We start from the raw sequence: 17,201 nt of genomic DNA, 5'->3' as shown, positions 1-17,201 counted from the left end.
TTTTGATGTTACAACATCACCACCTTTGGATACATCCGCTTTTGGTAAAGCAACCATGGAGTTCTCATCAAAAGTAACATCTCTGCTGATTACAAACTTAGAATCCTCTAAATACCAAAGTCGATAGCCCTTGACTCCTCTTGCATATCCCAAGAAAATTGCCTTCTTGGCCCTATTATCAAGCTTGTTATCTTTGACATGATAATAAGCAATACAACCAAACACCCTAAGTCTTCCATAATCTGCATGTTCTCCTGACCACACCTTAAAAGGAGTGTCTTCATCCAATGTCGAATGTGGATATCGGTTCACAATATAAGCAGTTGTGGCAACCGACTCAGCCCACCATTCACGATCCAACCCAGAATTGGAGCGCATACATCTAGCCTTCTCAAGTAGTGTACGGTTCAATCTTTCTACAACTCCATTCTGTTATGGTGTGTATCTAACTGTCCAATGTCGAACAATGCCTTCTTCATCACAAAACTTCTTGAAAGCACAATCTGTGTACTTTGTGCCATTATCAGACCTCAAAGTTTTTAGCTTTCTACTTGTTATGTTCTCAACCATTACTCTCCATTGCTTAAATGTCTCAAACACTTCATTCTTATACTTAAGAAAATACACCCAAGCATATCTTGAGTAATCATCTACAAACGAGACAAAGTACCTGGAACCCCCTTTCGAAGCAACTTTAACTGGACCCCAAACATCTGTATGCACGTAGTCTAGTATTCCTCTGCTTTTATGGTTACTTGTTGAAAATGAAACCCTATGTGTTTTTCCATACACACAATGCTCGCAAAATTCCATGCAAGGCTTCTTCATATACTTCAACAATCCCTTCTTACCAAGCAAATTTAGACCCTTCTCCGACATATGTCCAAGGCGCATATGCCAAAGCCTAGTATACTCTGTTTGATTTTTCTTGCTTCCAGCTGTTCCAACCGCTACGTCACCTGTAGCTATACTGCCAACAAGATGGTACAAATTTCTTTGGCGAATCCCCTTCATCACCAGCAAAGAACCACTAACAACTTTTAGAATCCCGTTCTCGCCAATTAGCTTGCAACCTTTTGATTCTAAGACACCAAGAGAGGTAAGATTCTTTCTCAAATCAGGGACATGCCTTACATCCATTAGTGTTCTGACAATTCCATCATGCATCTTAACTCTGATTGTACCGATACCCACCGTCTCACAGCCTTGGTCGTTTCCCATCAAAACGGTTCCACCATTTATAGCCTTATAGGAAGTGAACCACTTCCTGTTTGAGCACATATGATAAGAGCATCCTGTATCCAAAATCCAATTGCTTGAATATTCAGATGTAATGGAATAACATTCTCCGCCCCACTCACCTGAAGCTACACTAGCTTCGTGCTTCACATCTTGATCTCCCTTATTCTTGTTGTTTTTGTCCTTCCATTGTACCCTCTTATTACGACAATCCTTCTTCCAATGCCCAAGCTCACCACACTTGTAACAACGAGTTTCCGCTAGAGATCTAGATTTTGATCTAGACTTTCCCCTCTTGCTATTTCCTCGATCATTACCCTGTCCTCTTGCAAACAAACCTTGTGCTTGTTCATTGCTCCCACTTGTCATGTTACTAGTTGCCACCTTCCGCAAATCATCCGCTAAAAGTGCAGTTCTAGTTTCATCCATGGTTAATGTATCACCCACAAGCATTAATGTTTGAACAAGATTCTCATATGATTTCGGCAAAGAAAGCAAAAGCATAAGAGCTTGATCTTCACCTTCAACCTTCACATCAATATCCTTCAAATTTGAAATTATCCTATCAAATTTGTTGATGTGATCACAGAGTGAAATACCTTCGTCCATCTTGCAAGTATATAACTGTGACTTGATATAGATTCTATTTGTTAGGGTCTTCGTCATGAAGTTCGCCTCCAACTTTTCCCACACACCCGATGTGGTTCCCTCATCATCCATCATAAATGCGACATCTCTTTCAAGACATAATATTATGGCAGTGCGTGCTTCCATATCAAGCTCTTCCCAATCACTATCCTTCATATCTACGGGTTTCTTATCCTTACCCAACAACGCCTTGTGTAACTTTTGAGATATTAGCAAATTTTTCATTTGCATCCTCCAATAGGAAAAATCATTTTTCCCATTGAACTTCTCAATCTCATATTTCCCAACTTTAACGGTTCCACTAGTAGAAGCCATTATCTTCGATAACCAAAAAATAATAATAAAGTTTTACCACTCTATAATTTTACAATTGGCTCTGATACCAATTGTTCAGTTAAACTGCGGAAGCTTCGTCAAATAAGGAACAGTAAAGTTAATATGAGACACAGGAATTTAACGAGGTTCGGCAAATTGCCTACGTCCTCAAGGTGAAACACTCTTTAATTTATGAAGGATAATATCTGACAACTTGTACAGATCACAAGCTTGTCGTAGAAAAGAATATATTCTCACAAAGAAATATAAACCTCTCTTTGTGTTTAATATCCTCTCTCAAAGATGAACAATTTATCCTTTGTGTTTTGTGTTTAGAAGATGATTTGATAATATTTCTCTTCCTCCCTTTTCTCTCTTATATAGAAAATATCCCATATCTCAATTACCAATGAATAAATAGAAAACTCCTCCTATTTTGATGTTGTTATTTTCATCGATGATGAATAAGAGATATTCCTCTTTTTTTGGCTTCCTATTCTTAACCATGAATTATGCTCACAATTGGCTTCCTATTCTTAACCATGAATTTATTTTTAGATATACCATATTGTCGCGGCATTCAAATCGAAGGAGGAAATAGTTATAGTTAATGTCAATACCGACGAATATAGAGAATTGGTAAAGAAGTTTTTATTTGATGAAAACAAGGATGTTTTTTTTTAATTATTGGGAGTACATTTTTATTATTTGTTATTACCTCTAAAAATCAGGATCGATCTTGATCTTATATTAATCCATGTACATCTCTAAAAATAGATGATTTTAAAGAATTACGAATGACTTAATTGTTCACTCGAATAGAAACAAAAAGACAATAAAGAATAATGAAATAATAGTCAAAATTGTAAAAAAGAATGTGTATGAATGCCAAACAATTTTTTTTTAATAAAACATATTATAGATAAAAACTTTGGATATATTGAAAAGAATAACGTTCACCGTTTAAAAATGTAAAAAACAAATTTAAAAGAAAAAGAAATAATCAAAACGAATCTGAAGTAAAATAAATAAATGGTGAAAAATATATATAATTTTATTTTTTAATTCCATCACTTTTTTATAAATAAAAAACCAACACATGCTTGGATGTCAAATTAAAGATAATCCTATGTGTATATCCAAAAGGAAGGTAACGTGTTCTGTTTCTTCAAAAGATCATAATTAGAGATGTTTCTGCAAGAAAATAAATAAATGATGAAAAATATATATTAGTTTTTAATTCCATCACTTTATTATAAAAAAATCAACACATGCTTTGATGTCAAATTAAATATAATGTTTTTATGTTTCTTCAAGAGATCATAATTAGAGATGTTTTTTTTTGAAGTTGTTTAGTGAATGAATTGTATAATAAAGCCACGTAAGTGAACAAACCTCATTGATGAGATAGATTTATAAACAATACTATAATTGGGGAAGTTGAAATAACAGGCACCAGTGGTCTAGTGGTAGAATAGTACCCTGCCACGGTACAGACCCGGGTTCGATTCCCGGCTGGTGCAAATTCGGAGAGAGCCATGATGATAAACTTTGTGGTGTTCGGTAACATCACGCATCCTGAAAATATGGATGAAAAAGATGCCTTTGAGCTCTCTCTAGTTTTTCATTTATTTTGTTGCCTTTAAATAATTTTTTAACACATCTCTTCTTATATATTAAACAATTTTAAATTCCAAATGTAATTTCTTACTTGATGCTTCAATTCTATCTACGTGTATTGAGATTTTATATACTTATCAAAAATCCCAAACAATATTTGTGTACTTCTTTTATTATGCAGTTTTTATTGACTTTATTACATGATTTCATTCAACGATAGTTAATCATTCTTCTTTTTTCTTAGTACTTCCACCTATGATGGTTAAAGATTTTTCATTATTACATATACTTTTCATGTTTTCATTCTTTGGTAAATCAGGAAGAGAAAAAAAAATAGAGCAAAAGTGATGCCTACTCAGATAGAAGACCCATCTAAGGAATAAACGAACTTGAACTGTATGAAAAAGTAATTACATGATTGTTAGAAACTCACTATCTTTCAGAACCTAAGCATACTCCAGATCATAAGCTAGTACTATAAAGGGGTTTACAATCCAAACACTTACAACAACTGATAGTGTCACTATATCCATGTCATCATTGTCTTCACATTGTCCATCATAGAGAAGTTACAAGGTGTTTAAACTTTCTGTTAAGTTTATAGACACAATTGTGAAGGCTAGACAAAAGACCTTGAGGGGCAAGAAACATTGAAGACAGAGGGTATTCTAGTCATTCAAAACCCATTTACGATACCCTTATAATGATGCTATAGGTTTACAATGACTGAATGAATAAATTTAACTCCTTGCATGCTCAGGAATGAGACGTTGCCGCAACTCGTCGGGGACATTTACCATTTCTGCAATGTTTTAATTTCTTATAAGCAACGGGTAAAGATATTGTATAACCAAAAATTAAAACTTCACCGCGACTACTATCTTACCTTGAGGTGTGAAGTTGAACAAAGGAGGTAGTGGTTGTCCATTTGGCAGGCTTGCTTTTGGGTCTCGAAGATCATCGAAGAATGGGTGGGCACATGCTGCCAACTGAAAACAGAAACAATTAGATCAGACTAACTTCAAGAGTGTTCAATCTTAGATGAAATTAAGTAATGATGATTTTTAACATAAATAACTACATTACTAGAACATTAAGAGTGCTACATATGAAAAAATATCACATCTCAAAAAGATACATCGTCACTATTTACTGGCATAAACACTATAAGTTGTTATCAACTTATTTCCTAAGCTCTTCAAGATAGCTTATGAAAAGAAGTTATATGAAAACAGTTTGACTTTATTTCATTCTTTGTTATACAAATAGATTATAGAAACTTACTGCGGTGCAACGTAGATGTGGAGAATATTGAAGTAACCTTGACACTAGATCCACTGCTTCAGATGGCATTCTCTTGTGAAAAAGCTGGAAATCACTAATTCAGTCAGATATGAATAGAAGAATTTATGATTCATCAATTATATCCAAACTTAGGGAGAAATTTATGGTGAAAAGGAACTGCTAACCTTGTGCCACGGGTGTGCTTTAATCTGCGGGAACTTAAATTCATTGTAGTGTGGATTCATGCACCTTATTTCTTCTCTGGTTGGTGTTCCCAGGACCTAAAGTAGATAGTAAAAATTCAGATTCATGAAGAAAAAAAAGTAGACAGAATGCAACTATAAAAAACTCACAAAGCAAAAGAATCATACGGAGAATTAAAGAACACAACAAATTGTACCTTAATGATCTCCACTAGCTGATCAACTCCACTCTCTCCAGGAAACAATGCCTAAATATAATACATAAAAGATAAGTATCAACAGAAAAACATGCCTTAAATTCTCGTAGATTAAGCATCTCTTTGGATTGACTTATTTGAATGTATCTACTGGCATAACACTTGCAAGACTGGTTGGGAGAGCTAATGGAAACAGCTTATGTCATATTCACGTGTTGTTTTCAACTTATTTCCGTAAACTATCCAAGATAGCTTATAAAAACAACTAAGCATGAACAAGGGCCATAGTAAGTATGGACAAGGAAAGCAATAGTCTCATTTAAAGCCAAATGCTTAATGGATATTTTTAGCAACCACTAGGTTGGGTCCAATACAAATATTGAACCAAATCCTCAAAAAGGTCGACCTTTCGAAAGACAGAAACAAGAAACAAAAGACAAAAACATGAAAATGCTCACCTGTCCTAGAAGAAGCTCAGCCAAAACACAACCAGCAGACCACATATCAATAGCAGTTGTGTATTCAGTTGCTCCAAATATAAGTTCTGGAGCTCTATAATATCTTGAGCATATGTACGAAATGTTGGGTTCACCAGGCACCTTAAATGCAACAATATCATAAAGTCAGATACATACGATTATTATTTTTAATAATAATATAAACTCTTCAAATTCAGAGAGTGAAGAAACTTACCAACATCTTTGCACTCCCAAAATCACATATCTTCAACTGATGGGTCTGTTGATTGACCTATCATTTGCATCACATGTCAGTTCAAACTTCAAAATGCTCTCATAGTGTTGGAATATTCATTACAAAAGTTCATACATATAGAGCAAAAAGTGGAAATGACATTTAAAAACAATGATCCAGCTGAAATGCTGAAACTGACAAAACCAAATCTTACCAATAGGTTCTGTGGTTTGATGTCTCGATGACAAACGCCAATCACTTCATGTAAATAATTTAATCCCCGTAAAATCTACAAGATAGTTGTGACAGGATTAATTAACTCAAGCACAATAATAATAAGACGTAAGCAATTAGCTAGAGAACAAATCAAACAGAGAATTCAAAACAAAATAAAATTTCAACCAACTCACACTTCATAGACTTACCTGGTATGTATACAGCTGCACGTAAATGATAGGCATATGTTGGTGTGTCCGGCTATAGTTCTTTGAAACTTTGTAAACAGTTTCAGGTACATACTCCAAAACAAGGTTAAGGTACAGCTCATCTTTTTCAGTAGTTGAATAGAAACAGTGCTTCAACTTAACAACATTAGGATGGTCAACCATGCGCATAACTTGGAGTTCCCTGTTCTTATATCTCTTGTCTTGCAACACTTTTTTTATGGCAACCGCTTCCCCAGTTTCAAGACACTTAGCCTACATCAAATAAAGAATGTCATCAATAAGTTGACAAACCTTGGGGAGTGTAAAGCAAAAAACAACTAAATGAACAAAATACAACAAAAAGAATATAAATACCTGAAAAACAACACCGAAAGAGCCAGTTCCAACCACGCGTTCGGCCATGTACGAGATTGTCTAAGAAAGACATAATATTAGTTATAAAGAGCTCTATTTTTTGTAACGAATTATTAATAAGGTTTAAAATTTATGATTTTGCTAACAAGGTAAGCAAAATCTTTGAAATAAAGGAACTAACGGTAATGCAATGATAATGAAGTAAAAACCTGCTTTGGTTGTCCATCTCGACCACTAATAGTTGTGGTAATAATTTGACCTGTTTCTGTTCCATTGCCACTCACTGTAGTTGCTTCTATTTCCTGCATACAAAAAATTTATTAGTATATTCAATAATGATTGATGCATTCAAAGACTTTCCAAGTTCTTAAGAATAACTATAAAAGCACTTATGTTTTCATATATTCATGTACTTTGTAAGGAATATGTATGAAATCTATACACATGATTCTACATTTATAGAACAGTACATGAATAATGACAAAAAAGCTTAGCTAGGAAACTACACAGATCAATGAATGTCATTAAATACCTTCTCGTTGTTGTTCGTTCTTTTCTCGTCTCTAATTTTCATCTCATGCAATTCTTTTGGAAGTTCATCAAAACCCAACTTCTCAGTTTTAGTTACTGTAGCTACATTAGAAGTCCCAACTGTAGCTTCTTTTGATGCATCCACACGCTGCTCCCGAACACTTCTACTTAAAGGCTGCTCCCGAACACTTCTACTCAAAGTATTTTTTCCATCAAAGACCTTCTCGGTTTCTTGATCAAACTTAGCTCTTTTCGAATTAGAATCCCCTCCCTGAAAAAAAAAACATCTCAACTATCGTAAAACATTCAAAACAAGCATAGCTCCAGAAGCATCTAATTGAAGGGTTAAAATCAAACTCCACATTCAAAACTCAAGAAGATGTAATAACCTTTACTAACCCAGTACTTGATTACATTAGTCAATTATCGTAGTTTAGTCCTTCTATAACAAATTTCATATAAGCAAACAAACAAACAGCTAGTATACAAAAAAAAAGTTTCAAAATCCAAAAAAAAACCAAGCTTTTCTACACAAGAGTTCCAGAAACTAGACAAAATCTCAGAAACTATAAACAATGAACTTGATTTGATCATTTCTTCATCTACCTAGTTTCTTCCATTTTTTTCAGCAAAAAAAAAAAACAAACACAATTCAAAACCAAATTCATGACTAAAAAGAACCTTAAAGCATGTGATTCTTACAGGATCTGAAGAAATCGAAGTCCTCCCAGAAGCAATGCTCTTGAGGCGACGCATCATATTCATGGTTGCTGATTCCACTCAGCACACAACCAAAACCCTAATTTTCTAAAATCCTCACCAAAAAAAAAATTAAAAAAATCCACAATAATACAGAGAAATTAAAACTAAAATTATCAAAAAACAAATGGAACACAATCTAACGAAAGTTAAGAGACCGGTATTTCTCTCTCTAGATTTTCTCTCTATCTTTTTGATCCTCGCAGGTGGTCTTTTCTGTTTTTTTTTAATTAATGAAAAAAAGCAATGTCTGAATTTTTTTTTCTACGGTCAAACCCAATCATTCCAACTTCAAAATATGTACGTCGGTCAAACGCGTAATCTTGACCGTTTGTGGGTCCCTCGATGAAAAATGGACAGTCGTGATTATGTGGATTTGAGGTTGGGTTTGGTGAGTTGTGGTTGTGGAAATGACCTTTTTGTTTTTGTTTAATTACGGAAAATGGATTCTTGGTCATAGATGCGGCGCTTAAATGGAATATATCCAACGGCGGTATAACAAGTAATCAACTTTGATTCTTTTGGGATACAATACATATTAAGCTATTTAAAATTTAACTTTAATCTCTTATTTAATAAATAATAATATATATATAGTCTCTTAAAAATAATTTTGTTATTTCTTTAATTAAATATATAATAAAGTATTAATTTTTGTATATTTAGCAGTTTAGGTCGTATTGTGTTATAACTTGATGTTTTTTTAATATTTTGAATTTATTAATCTTTGTAATGAAAAGTTTAATACAATCTGAAGTCTAATTTCATTTCATCTGATAATTAAAGTTGCAACACAATGAGGAGAAGAAGGGAAGAAGACAAATGTAATCCCTAGTTTCTTATAATACAAATATAAGACAAAGACGAACGCGCTTGAAGAGTAACGGATACTCGGCTCTTTCTCTCTCTCTCTCTCTCTCCTTTTTTTGCATCTGGCTAGGTATGTGTTAGCTCCTAATTTTGACGCCCATATGAATTAAGAGAATAAAGTTTCCTATGAAGATGTTTCGACAAATTGTGCATTGGAAGTGCTTGTCGAAGATGCCTTGGTACAAAGGTAACAATGTTGCGTGGACTTAGAAATATTTGTAAGTAGTTTAAGGTGTTTCAGAGGCGTCACTAGTTGGGGTTCGACGAGAGATTCAAATTCAAATAAAATAGAGAACTTTTGTTCTTATTTGAATTGTTGAAGATACACGTGGAGCATAGTGGATAGTTGCATCCATGCAAAGCGCCATTTGTCTCGATATGGTAGAAAGGTCGTTAGAATCGGTTATTTCTATTAGTATAAATAAAAGGTCTTAGTGCTAGGATCGTGTGTGTTCAAAGTCTATACAAAATCTGTAAAATTTACCAAGTATCTGTGTGTAGAGAAACAGTAAATTGAGAAATGTACGTTTGATTTACACCATTGTCATTTACTTTGAATTCAATTCATCTTTTATTTCCAGAAATATCTCTTTATTTAAAGGATTTATCTTTGTTGCCATTTATCTTCATTTTTACAACATTCTCTTTACTTTATGTTGTTCGTTTCCTTTTTTTAAGTATCTTCACGAATCACTATTATTATAAACAATCTCGAAGTGTTTATGTTCATTAGAATTCACTTTAACAAATAATTAGCACATATCCTAGGATCAATCTCATCGATCCTGTAAGTAACCAAATTTAGTAATTTGGAAGATCAGCGGTTGTTTACCAATTTTTACGGTAAACAAATTGGCATGCCCAGTGGGACAGTGGTAACGATTTTGAAAAGTGAAATTATCCTCATTTTTTAATTCTAGCTGTTCAGTCATCTTCTTCCTTTTGAAAGAATTCGTTGCATGTTATTAAGAAGTGGTAAAGTAGCCTCAACCAACGGACGCAGACCAAGGAGAAGATCCACTAGGAGAATGGCGAATTTAAATGCGCCAAATAACCAAAAATCTCAAAATCCACCAACCAATAATGTACCACCCATTTCTTCTTCGATAGGGGTGAACACGACCACAATGCACGTGCCTGAACCGGTACCATCTATAGCAAGTTCGATGCCTACGCACTCGATCTCCCATACTGAACCTATTTTGACTTACATTGGACCTAGGGGCCCTCCTAACACCCCAACCGATTGGGAATGTTCTAAACAAGTCTTCAATACCCCTTGGATTCTCTATACCCTTTGGTGGTCGAGAACAGCCATATGAAATGCCAACTTCAGTGATGGCAGGTTTACAAACGCTGCTTCGAAATTTTCAGAACTAGTGGTTAACATAACCTCCTCATTACAAGGGTCAGGGTATGGGGTTAATGTGGGTCGAAATAACCAACCTTTAGGCTTGGGATACCAAACACAAATACCCAGCCTTACCAACTATTCCGCAACAGTGTAGAGACAACAGATGGACGAAAGCAAACATGATATGATTCAAATGCTTACCCAAACATTGACCACCATATTGAATCCTTTGATTCAAAATACGACACAATCGAATAAGTAGATGGCGCGAATGTCTGCCTTATTGGGTGTACCACAGTCTCATCGACACCCTCCGAGGGATTGGATAAGGGAAAACCAAGGGGTAACCTTCGAAGAAGACCCTACTATTAACCAAATTCCACAAAATCAACCGCCACTAGAGATGGTAAATCAGGGAGTAGGAGTCGAACCCCCTAGGGTTGAACCATAATTCCCCAGGGAGAGAGAGCCAAGGATAGTAGTGGTAAATAGAAACCAAAATGTTGATAATGTCATACAGCAGATTCGACATGATGATATGGCAGCAGATAACAATCTGGCAACCATGGTTGAAAGGATTATGGTTCGAAATGGGATAAACTTTGGCCTTCGGAGGCCAAATTATACATCACCTTTGTCGGAATATATCCTACAGACAGAAACACCCCCTAGAACAAAAATCCCCAAATTCACTAAGTTTTCTGGGGATACTACTGAATTAACTATCGAACATGTGGCTAGATATTTAACAGAGGTAGGAGACATTTCAAACAACGAAAACCTTAGGATAAAATGTTTCCCAAGTTCTCTCACAAAGAATGCCTTCACGTGGTTTACCACATTGCCACAAAATTTGATTCATACTTGGAATCAGTTAAAAAGAATGTTCCATGAGCAGCTTTACATGGGACAAACAAAGATAAGTCTGAAGTAATTGGCTAGTATTGAAAGTTCACTGAGCCAATTGATGACTATCTAAATAGATTTTGATTACTCAAAGCTAGGTGTTTTACACAGGTACTAGAGCATGAATTAGTCGAAATAGTCGTTGGGGTCCTTGACTATTCTATCAGGAAAAAGTTAGACACCTAGTACTTGAGAGATATGGCCCAACTGGATGATAGGATTCGACAGTTAGAACGCTTGAAGGAAGAAAAGGCTAGAGCAAACAAGAATAAAAGAGTATCCTACGTCGAATTCAGTAATGATGACGAATGGTCATATAATGGGCCTTTAGACTTTGACGAAAATGAAATCAACCTTGCTGAGTTGAAACAAGGGCCACCTTATGCTTGTAAGGTCTTGGCCCTATCGAATGGAAAAAACCCTATTGAACCAGAAAAGAATGATAAATTTCCTAAGAAAACTTACACTTTCGACGTTACAAAATGTGACAAAATCTTCTATTTGTTAGTTAAGGATGGCCAAATGATATTGCCTCCCGGTGCTAAAGTGCCTCCTTTAGAACAAAGAAAGAAAAGAGGGTTTTGCAAGTACCATAATTTTTCTGGGTCATAAAACATCTCAATGTTAGGGATCTTGTTCAAAATGATATCCAAGAAGGGAAACTCAAGTTTGGAGACAAACCTAGGAGCCAAATGAAGATTGACTCCAATCCTCTGCAAATGGTTGATACCCACTACACAGAACCAGAGGAAGTAAACATGGTTGAAGTCACTGATGATTTCGACATGATCGAAGTTACTAAGGACTTCGTCAACGAACCTGTCATGGTTAGGGTCTCTGAGTACCTTGATCAGGGATTCGTCAATTCGTTCAGGAAGCTGTTGGAAATGCCACCAATGGAAACACTAATGGTTTCGACACCGGAATCAATGAAGATTCCAACCTGATGATAATAACCAAAGAAACTGCTGATGGTTTCGTGCAAATAGATAAGGCTACTGAGGGCCTTTAATTGAAATTCCAGAATTTGGACATCATTGAAGATGTCGACATAGGGGTTAATATGGTCAAAATCAACCAAAAAACCTCCATGGAAGTTAACAACGAGTGTCGACAAGAAGAGTACAATAAAGTAGCCTTCCCCAAAAAAGATGAAACTCTGACTGATTTCCTCCTGAGGTGCCAGAAGAAACAATCAGAGGTTATGTTGTGCCCCCGATGCAGCGCCGTGTTCGACAAGAAAGTGACCCAAAACCTTGAGGGAGTAAGGAGGGTTAAAAACTAAGGGTGCCAAAGAGCCCCTAAAGATCAATAGGCTTTACAGCCCATAAGGGCTTTCGACCCAATAAGGTATTATGATCCAAGGAGGCCTATGGTGAATCTTGATGAAACAAAACGAAAGGGTCTTGTTGCCAAACCTATCTCCTTCAAACCCAACGATGAGGCTTCAAATGGAAGATGGGTGAAGCCAATTGATGGCAGAAAACACAGCCAGGGAAAATGGCAGAACTTCGAGGTAGATAGAGGTTCGTCATTAATATACTGTAAGGAGTTCCAGGCTGACAGAAAAATATCCCACATCTCTGAAAACTACAAAGGAAAAAATCTCATGACAAGGTCTTAGTGGAGAAGGGAACAGAGAAAGAGGAAAATAATGAGGGAGGCTAGGGAAAAGGAAAAAGCTAAATCCAACACCAATGTGCCTGCAATAAAGAAGGGGGACTTAAGCCTTGACAAAGGAAAGTTTAATACTCTTGCAGAGGCGGCCAAAGAGAAATATGATCGAATGGCTGCAGAAGATGAAATGTTGACGGATGACTTCGACTCTAGGTCAGAAGCTTCATTGGATATCTTAGTTGGTGTGGTATCAGTGATGCCCAGGGAGTTCGACCAAATAACAAAGGTCGAAGACACTGACAACAATATAGAAAGAGAAATGGTTGCTCACAAGCGAGTATGTTATTATGTGATGAACAATGGTTACGCGGAGGAGCAAAATGCCTTCTTCGAGAGACCCGGTGAGGCTATGAAGGGTCATCTTAAGCCTCTCTTTATTACTGGGAAGATCAAAGATGTCTCAATTAATAAAATCTTAGTGGATTGCGGTTCAACGGTGAATTTGATGTCGCATCATATGCTGAGAAAAATTGGCAAATACGATACAAATGTCAAACCCCATAATATGGTGCTTTCCAATTATGAGGGGAAGGTGGGTTCCACTCTTGGTGTAATCCAGGTTGAGTTAACTGTAGGAACTGTCACTAGATCAATAATGTTTATGATTGTGGAGACAAAGGCCAACTATAACTTGTTACTTGGAAGACAATGGATACATGGGGTTGGGGTTGTGCCATCTTCCATGCACCAACGAATCATCATATGGAGTCCAGACGGTATTGTGGAGAACATAGAAGCAAACCAAGGTTACTTCAGGACTCCTATCAACCATGTCGACATATGCCATTTCGACAAACATTTGGCCAATATCGCTCTATGTGATCCGGCCAATTTTGTATTTACTCCAGACGATAATGCCTATTGTTCTCTGTATTTACACCCCAACAATGGCTTTCACTGGGATATAGAGGTGGTGGGAAAAGACGACTTTGGATATCTAGGAGCATCAGGAGTCGACCCCACAGGTTAGGGAAGCGAATTCAGTACTGATGACTGAGTTCGAAGCTCTAAAAAGGATTTCGGCTTACATAGCCGAAAACAAACAACAATTGGCCTTGGAGGATGAAGTCAAAAACATGGTTGTCGAAGCCAACAAGGAGTTCCATCAAATAGGTCCTAGAAAGGACTTTGATCCAAATCCCCATGATAAGGTTCAGGATGAAGATCAAGGCCAGAGGCTCGACGCCATCTATGATGAAGAGCCTTTGGGATTCGAGAAGGATCCACTGGCAACAAATATTAAGATGTTGGATCAAGATCCACTTGTGGAAATAGACTTGGGAAAAGGATTGACAAAAATTCTAACTTACATTAGCGCCAATATCAACCCTTAACTCAAAGTCGAAGTGATCTAGTTGCTGAAGGAGTTCAAGGATTATTTCGCGTGGGATTAAGATGAGATGACTGGTTTGAGCAGAGATCTGGTCGAATTGAAGTTGCCAATCAAGTCTGGAAAAAAGCCTATCAAACAGAACCCAAGGCAATTCGCACCTGCAATTCTCTCGAAGATCAAAGAGGAGGTCGAAAGGCTTCTTCGCTATAACTTCATTTGTACAGCCAAGTATGTTGAATGGTTAGCCAATAGTGTACCTGTCATTAAGAAGAATGGTACTTTGAGGGCGTGCATAGATTTTAGAGACTTAAATACTGCAACCCCAAAGGATGAATATTCAATGCTTGTGGCGGAGATGCTAGTCGATTTCGCCGCAGGCCATGAGTATCTTAGCATGCTCGATGGATATTCTGGATATAATCAGATATTCATTACGGAAGAGGATGTCCCAAAAACGGCATTTTGATGTCCTGGAGCCTTAGGCATCTATGAATGGGTGGTGATGCCTTTTGGTTTGAAGAATGTTGGGGCAACATACCAAAGAGAAATGAATTCGATCTTCCATGATTTCATAGAGACTTTTATGCAAATTTACATAGATGATATTGTTGTTAAGTCTGTTTCAGGAAAGAGCCATATAGACCATCTTCGACTGTCCTTCGAAAGGATGAGAAAACATGGTCTAAAAATGAACCCTCTCAAATGCGCTTTTTGTGTGAAGGCAGGGGACTTCTTAGGCTTTATGGTCCACAAAAGGGAATCGAAATAAACTAAAATAAGACCAAGGCTATAATGGAGGCGAAAGCACCATCAATGAAGAAGGAATTGCAGTCACTATTGGGCAAGATCAATTTTCTAAGGAGATTCATCTTACACCTTTTTGGAAAAACATAAGCCTTTTCTCCTTTGCTCCAACTCAACAAGGAAGGATTCGAATGGGGACAGGCTCAACAAGAAGCGTTCGACAAAATTAAAGAATACCCGAGTCATCCACCAATTCTGACACCACCTTGTAGGAATGGGAGTATGATATTGTACATATCTGCATTTGACAAGACTCTAGGGAGCATGTTGGCTCAAGAGGATGATAATGGCGTCGAAAGAGCCATTTACTACCTCAGTAGGCTCTTAAATGATGCAGAAACTAGGTATAGCATAGTTGAAAATTTGTGTTTATGCTTGTATTTTTCTTCTACGAAGTTGAAGCATTATATAAAATTTGTTGATGTTTATGTTTCATCTCACTTCGATGTCATTAAACATATGTTGTCTAAACCAATTTTGCACAGTCAAATTGGAAAATGGGCACTAACTTTAACTGAATATTCCTTAACATATATGCCATTAAAAGCTGTTAAGGGGAAAGTGGTAGCAAACTTTATAGTCGACCACTCAATAGCTGATAATGCACTGGACTATCTCGAATTTGAACCCTGGAAGTTGTACTTCAATGGGTCTAGTCACAAATATGGAACACGTATAGAAGTTCTAATTATTTCTCCTAATAAAATTCCAACAAAACTCAAGTACAAAGTGGAGGGCCTCTGCTCGAACAATGAGGCTGAATATGAAGCTCTCATATCCAGACTTGAGATATTATTGAAATTAAGGGCAACTCGAGTCAAAATAATGGGTGACTCAGAGTTAGTTATAAAACAGATCACAAAATAGTACAATTGTGTTAAAGAGAATTTCATTATGTACTTCATAATAGGCAATCGATTGCTAAAAAGATTCGAGATGGCTGATATTCGACACATACCTCGATTGGAAAATCAAGTGGCTAATGACTTTGCTCAAATTGCATCCGGGTATAAGATTTCAAAAGAAAAATTGCAAAAAGTTGTCGAAGTCAGAGGAAGAGTTGTGTCAACCAGATTAGCTCCATCAGACTTGGAAAAGACAAAGTTGGGATATGTTGACAAAGAAAACTTTGAAATATTGGCAATAGATAACCTGACAAATGGAGATTGGAGGAAACCAATAGTGGAATATTTATAAAACCCAATGGCGTTTGCTGATCGAAAAACCAGGTATTGAGTTTTAAGTTATTTTCTTTTGGGGATGGAATTGTTCAAAAGACTCCTAAGGGAGTTTTGCTTAAATGTCTTAGTGAGTAAAAGGCATATTTAGCCCTTTCAACTGTCCATAGTGGGACATGTGGGGCGCACCAAGTTGGCCATAAGATTAAATGGCATCTATTTCACCAAGGGATGTATTAGCCCACCATGCTGAAAGACTGCATCGAATTTGCCAAAGATGCAAAGAATGTAAGGTACATGCAGGCATACAACATGTCCCTGCGAGCGAATTGCACTCTATAGTCAAACCTTGGCCTTTTAGAGGCTGGGCTTTGGATTTGATTGGGGAAATTCAACGACCATCATCTAAGAATCATAGGTATATCTTGGGTGGCATTGATTATTTTACAAAATGGATCGAAACTATACCTTTTCCAAATGTGGGCCAAGAAGATGTGATCGAATTTATCCAGAAACACATCATTTATAGATTTGGAATCCAGAGGCTATCACAACAGATCAAAGATCAGTATTTACTGGTCGAAAAATGCAAGAATCTGTTAAGGAAATGGGTTTCAAATTATTAACGTCTACGCCATATTATGCCCAAGCTAATGGTCAAATAGAAGCAACTAATAAGGTGATTATTGGCTTGATTAAGAAGCATGTGGGAAAGAAACCTAGAAATGTGCACAAAACTTTAGATCAGATTTTGTGGGCATGTCGGACCTCTCCTAAGGAAGCCACTAAT

General features: G+C 36.5%; 2 protein-coding genes and 1 non-coding gene across 3 annotated transcripts; 2 read left to right on the top strand and 1 right to left on the bottom strand.

Annotated features, from left to right (window-relative positions):
• The first annotated feature begins 3,654 nt into the window (after positions 1-3,654).
• Positions 3,655-3,725, top strand: TRNAG-GCC (transfer RNA glycine (anticodon GCC)). Its single transcript has one exon. It is a non-coding gene; the product is annotated as a tRNA-Gly (tRNA).
• Positions 3,726-4,195: 470 nt separating this feature from the next.
• Positions 4,196-8,550, bottom strand: LOC127075878 (shaggy-related protein kinase theta). Its single transcript, XM_051017381.1, has 13 exons — positions 8,233-8,550; positions 7,532-7,801; positions 7,209-7,301; positions 7,000-7,059; positions 6,625-6,897; positions 6,414-6,488; positions 6,200-6,256; positions 5,965-6,105; positions 5,507-5,557; positions 5,292-5,387; positions 5,107-5,190; positions 4,709-4,811; positions 4,196-4,624 (listed from the first exon to the last, which is right to left on the bottom strand). The coding sequence occupies exons 1-13, from the start codon at positions 8,293-8,295 to the stop codon at positions 4,563-4,565; spliced, it is 1,428 nt and encodes a 475-aa protein (XP_050873338.1). The 5' UTR covers positions 8,296-8,550; the 3' UTR covers positions 4,196-4,562.
• A 2,225-nt stretch (positions 8,551-10,775) lies between these two features.
• LOC127137835 (uncharacterized) lies at positions 10,776-11,447 on the top strand. Its single transcript, XM_051064257.1, has 2 exons — positions 10,776-10,919; positions 11,034-11,447. Exons 1-2 carry the CDS (start codon positions 10,776-10,778, stop codon positions 11,445-11,447), a joined length of 558 nt encoding a protein of 185 aa, XP_050920214.1.
• Positions 11,448-17,201: the final 5,754 nt, after the last annotated feature.

The sequence above is a fragment of the Lathyrus oleraceus genome, chromosome 4 (assembly GCF_024323335.1).
Source record: "Lathyrus oleraceus cultivar Zhongwan6 chromosome 4, CAAS_Psat_ZW6_1.0, whole genome shotgun sequence".
NCBI classification, from domain to species: Eukaryota; Viridiplantae; Streptophyta; class Magnoliopsida; order Fabales; family Fabaceae; genus Lathyrus; species Lathyrus oleraceus.
Note: the sequence above shows the minus strand (reverse complement) of the source record. Positions and strands in the feature narration are given on the sequence as shown.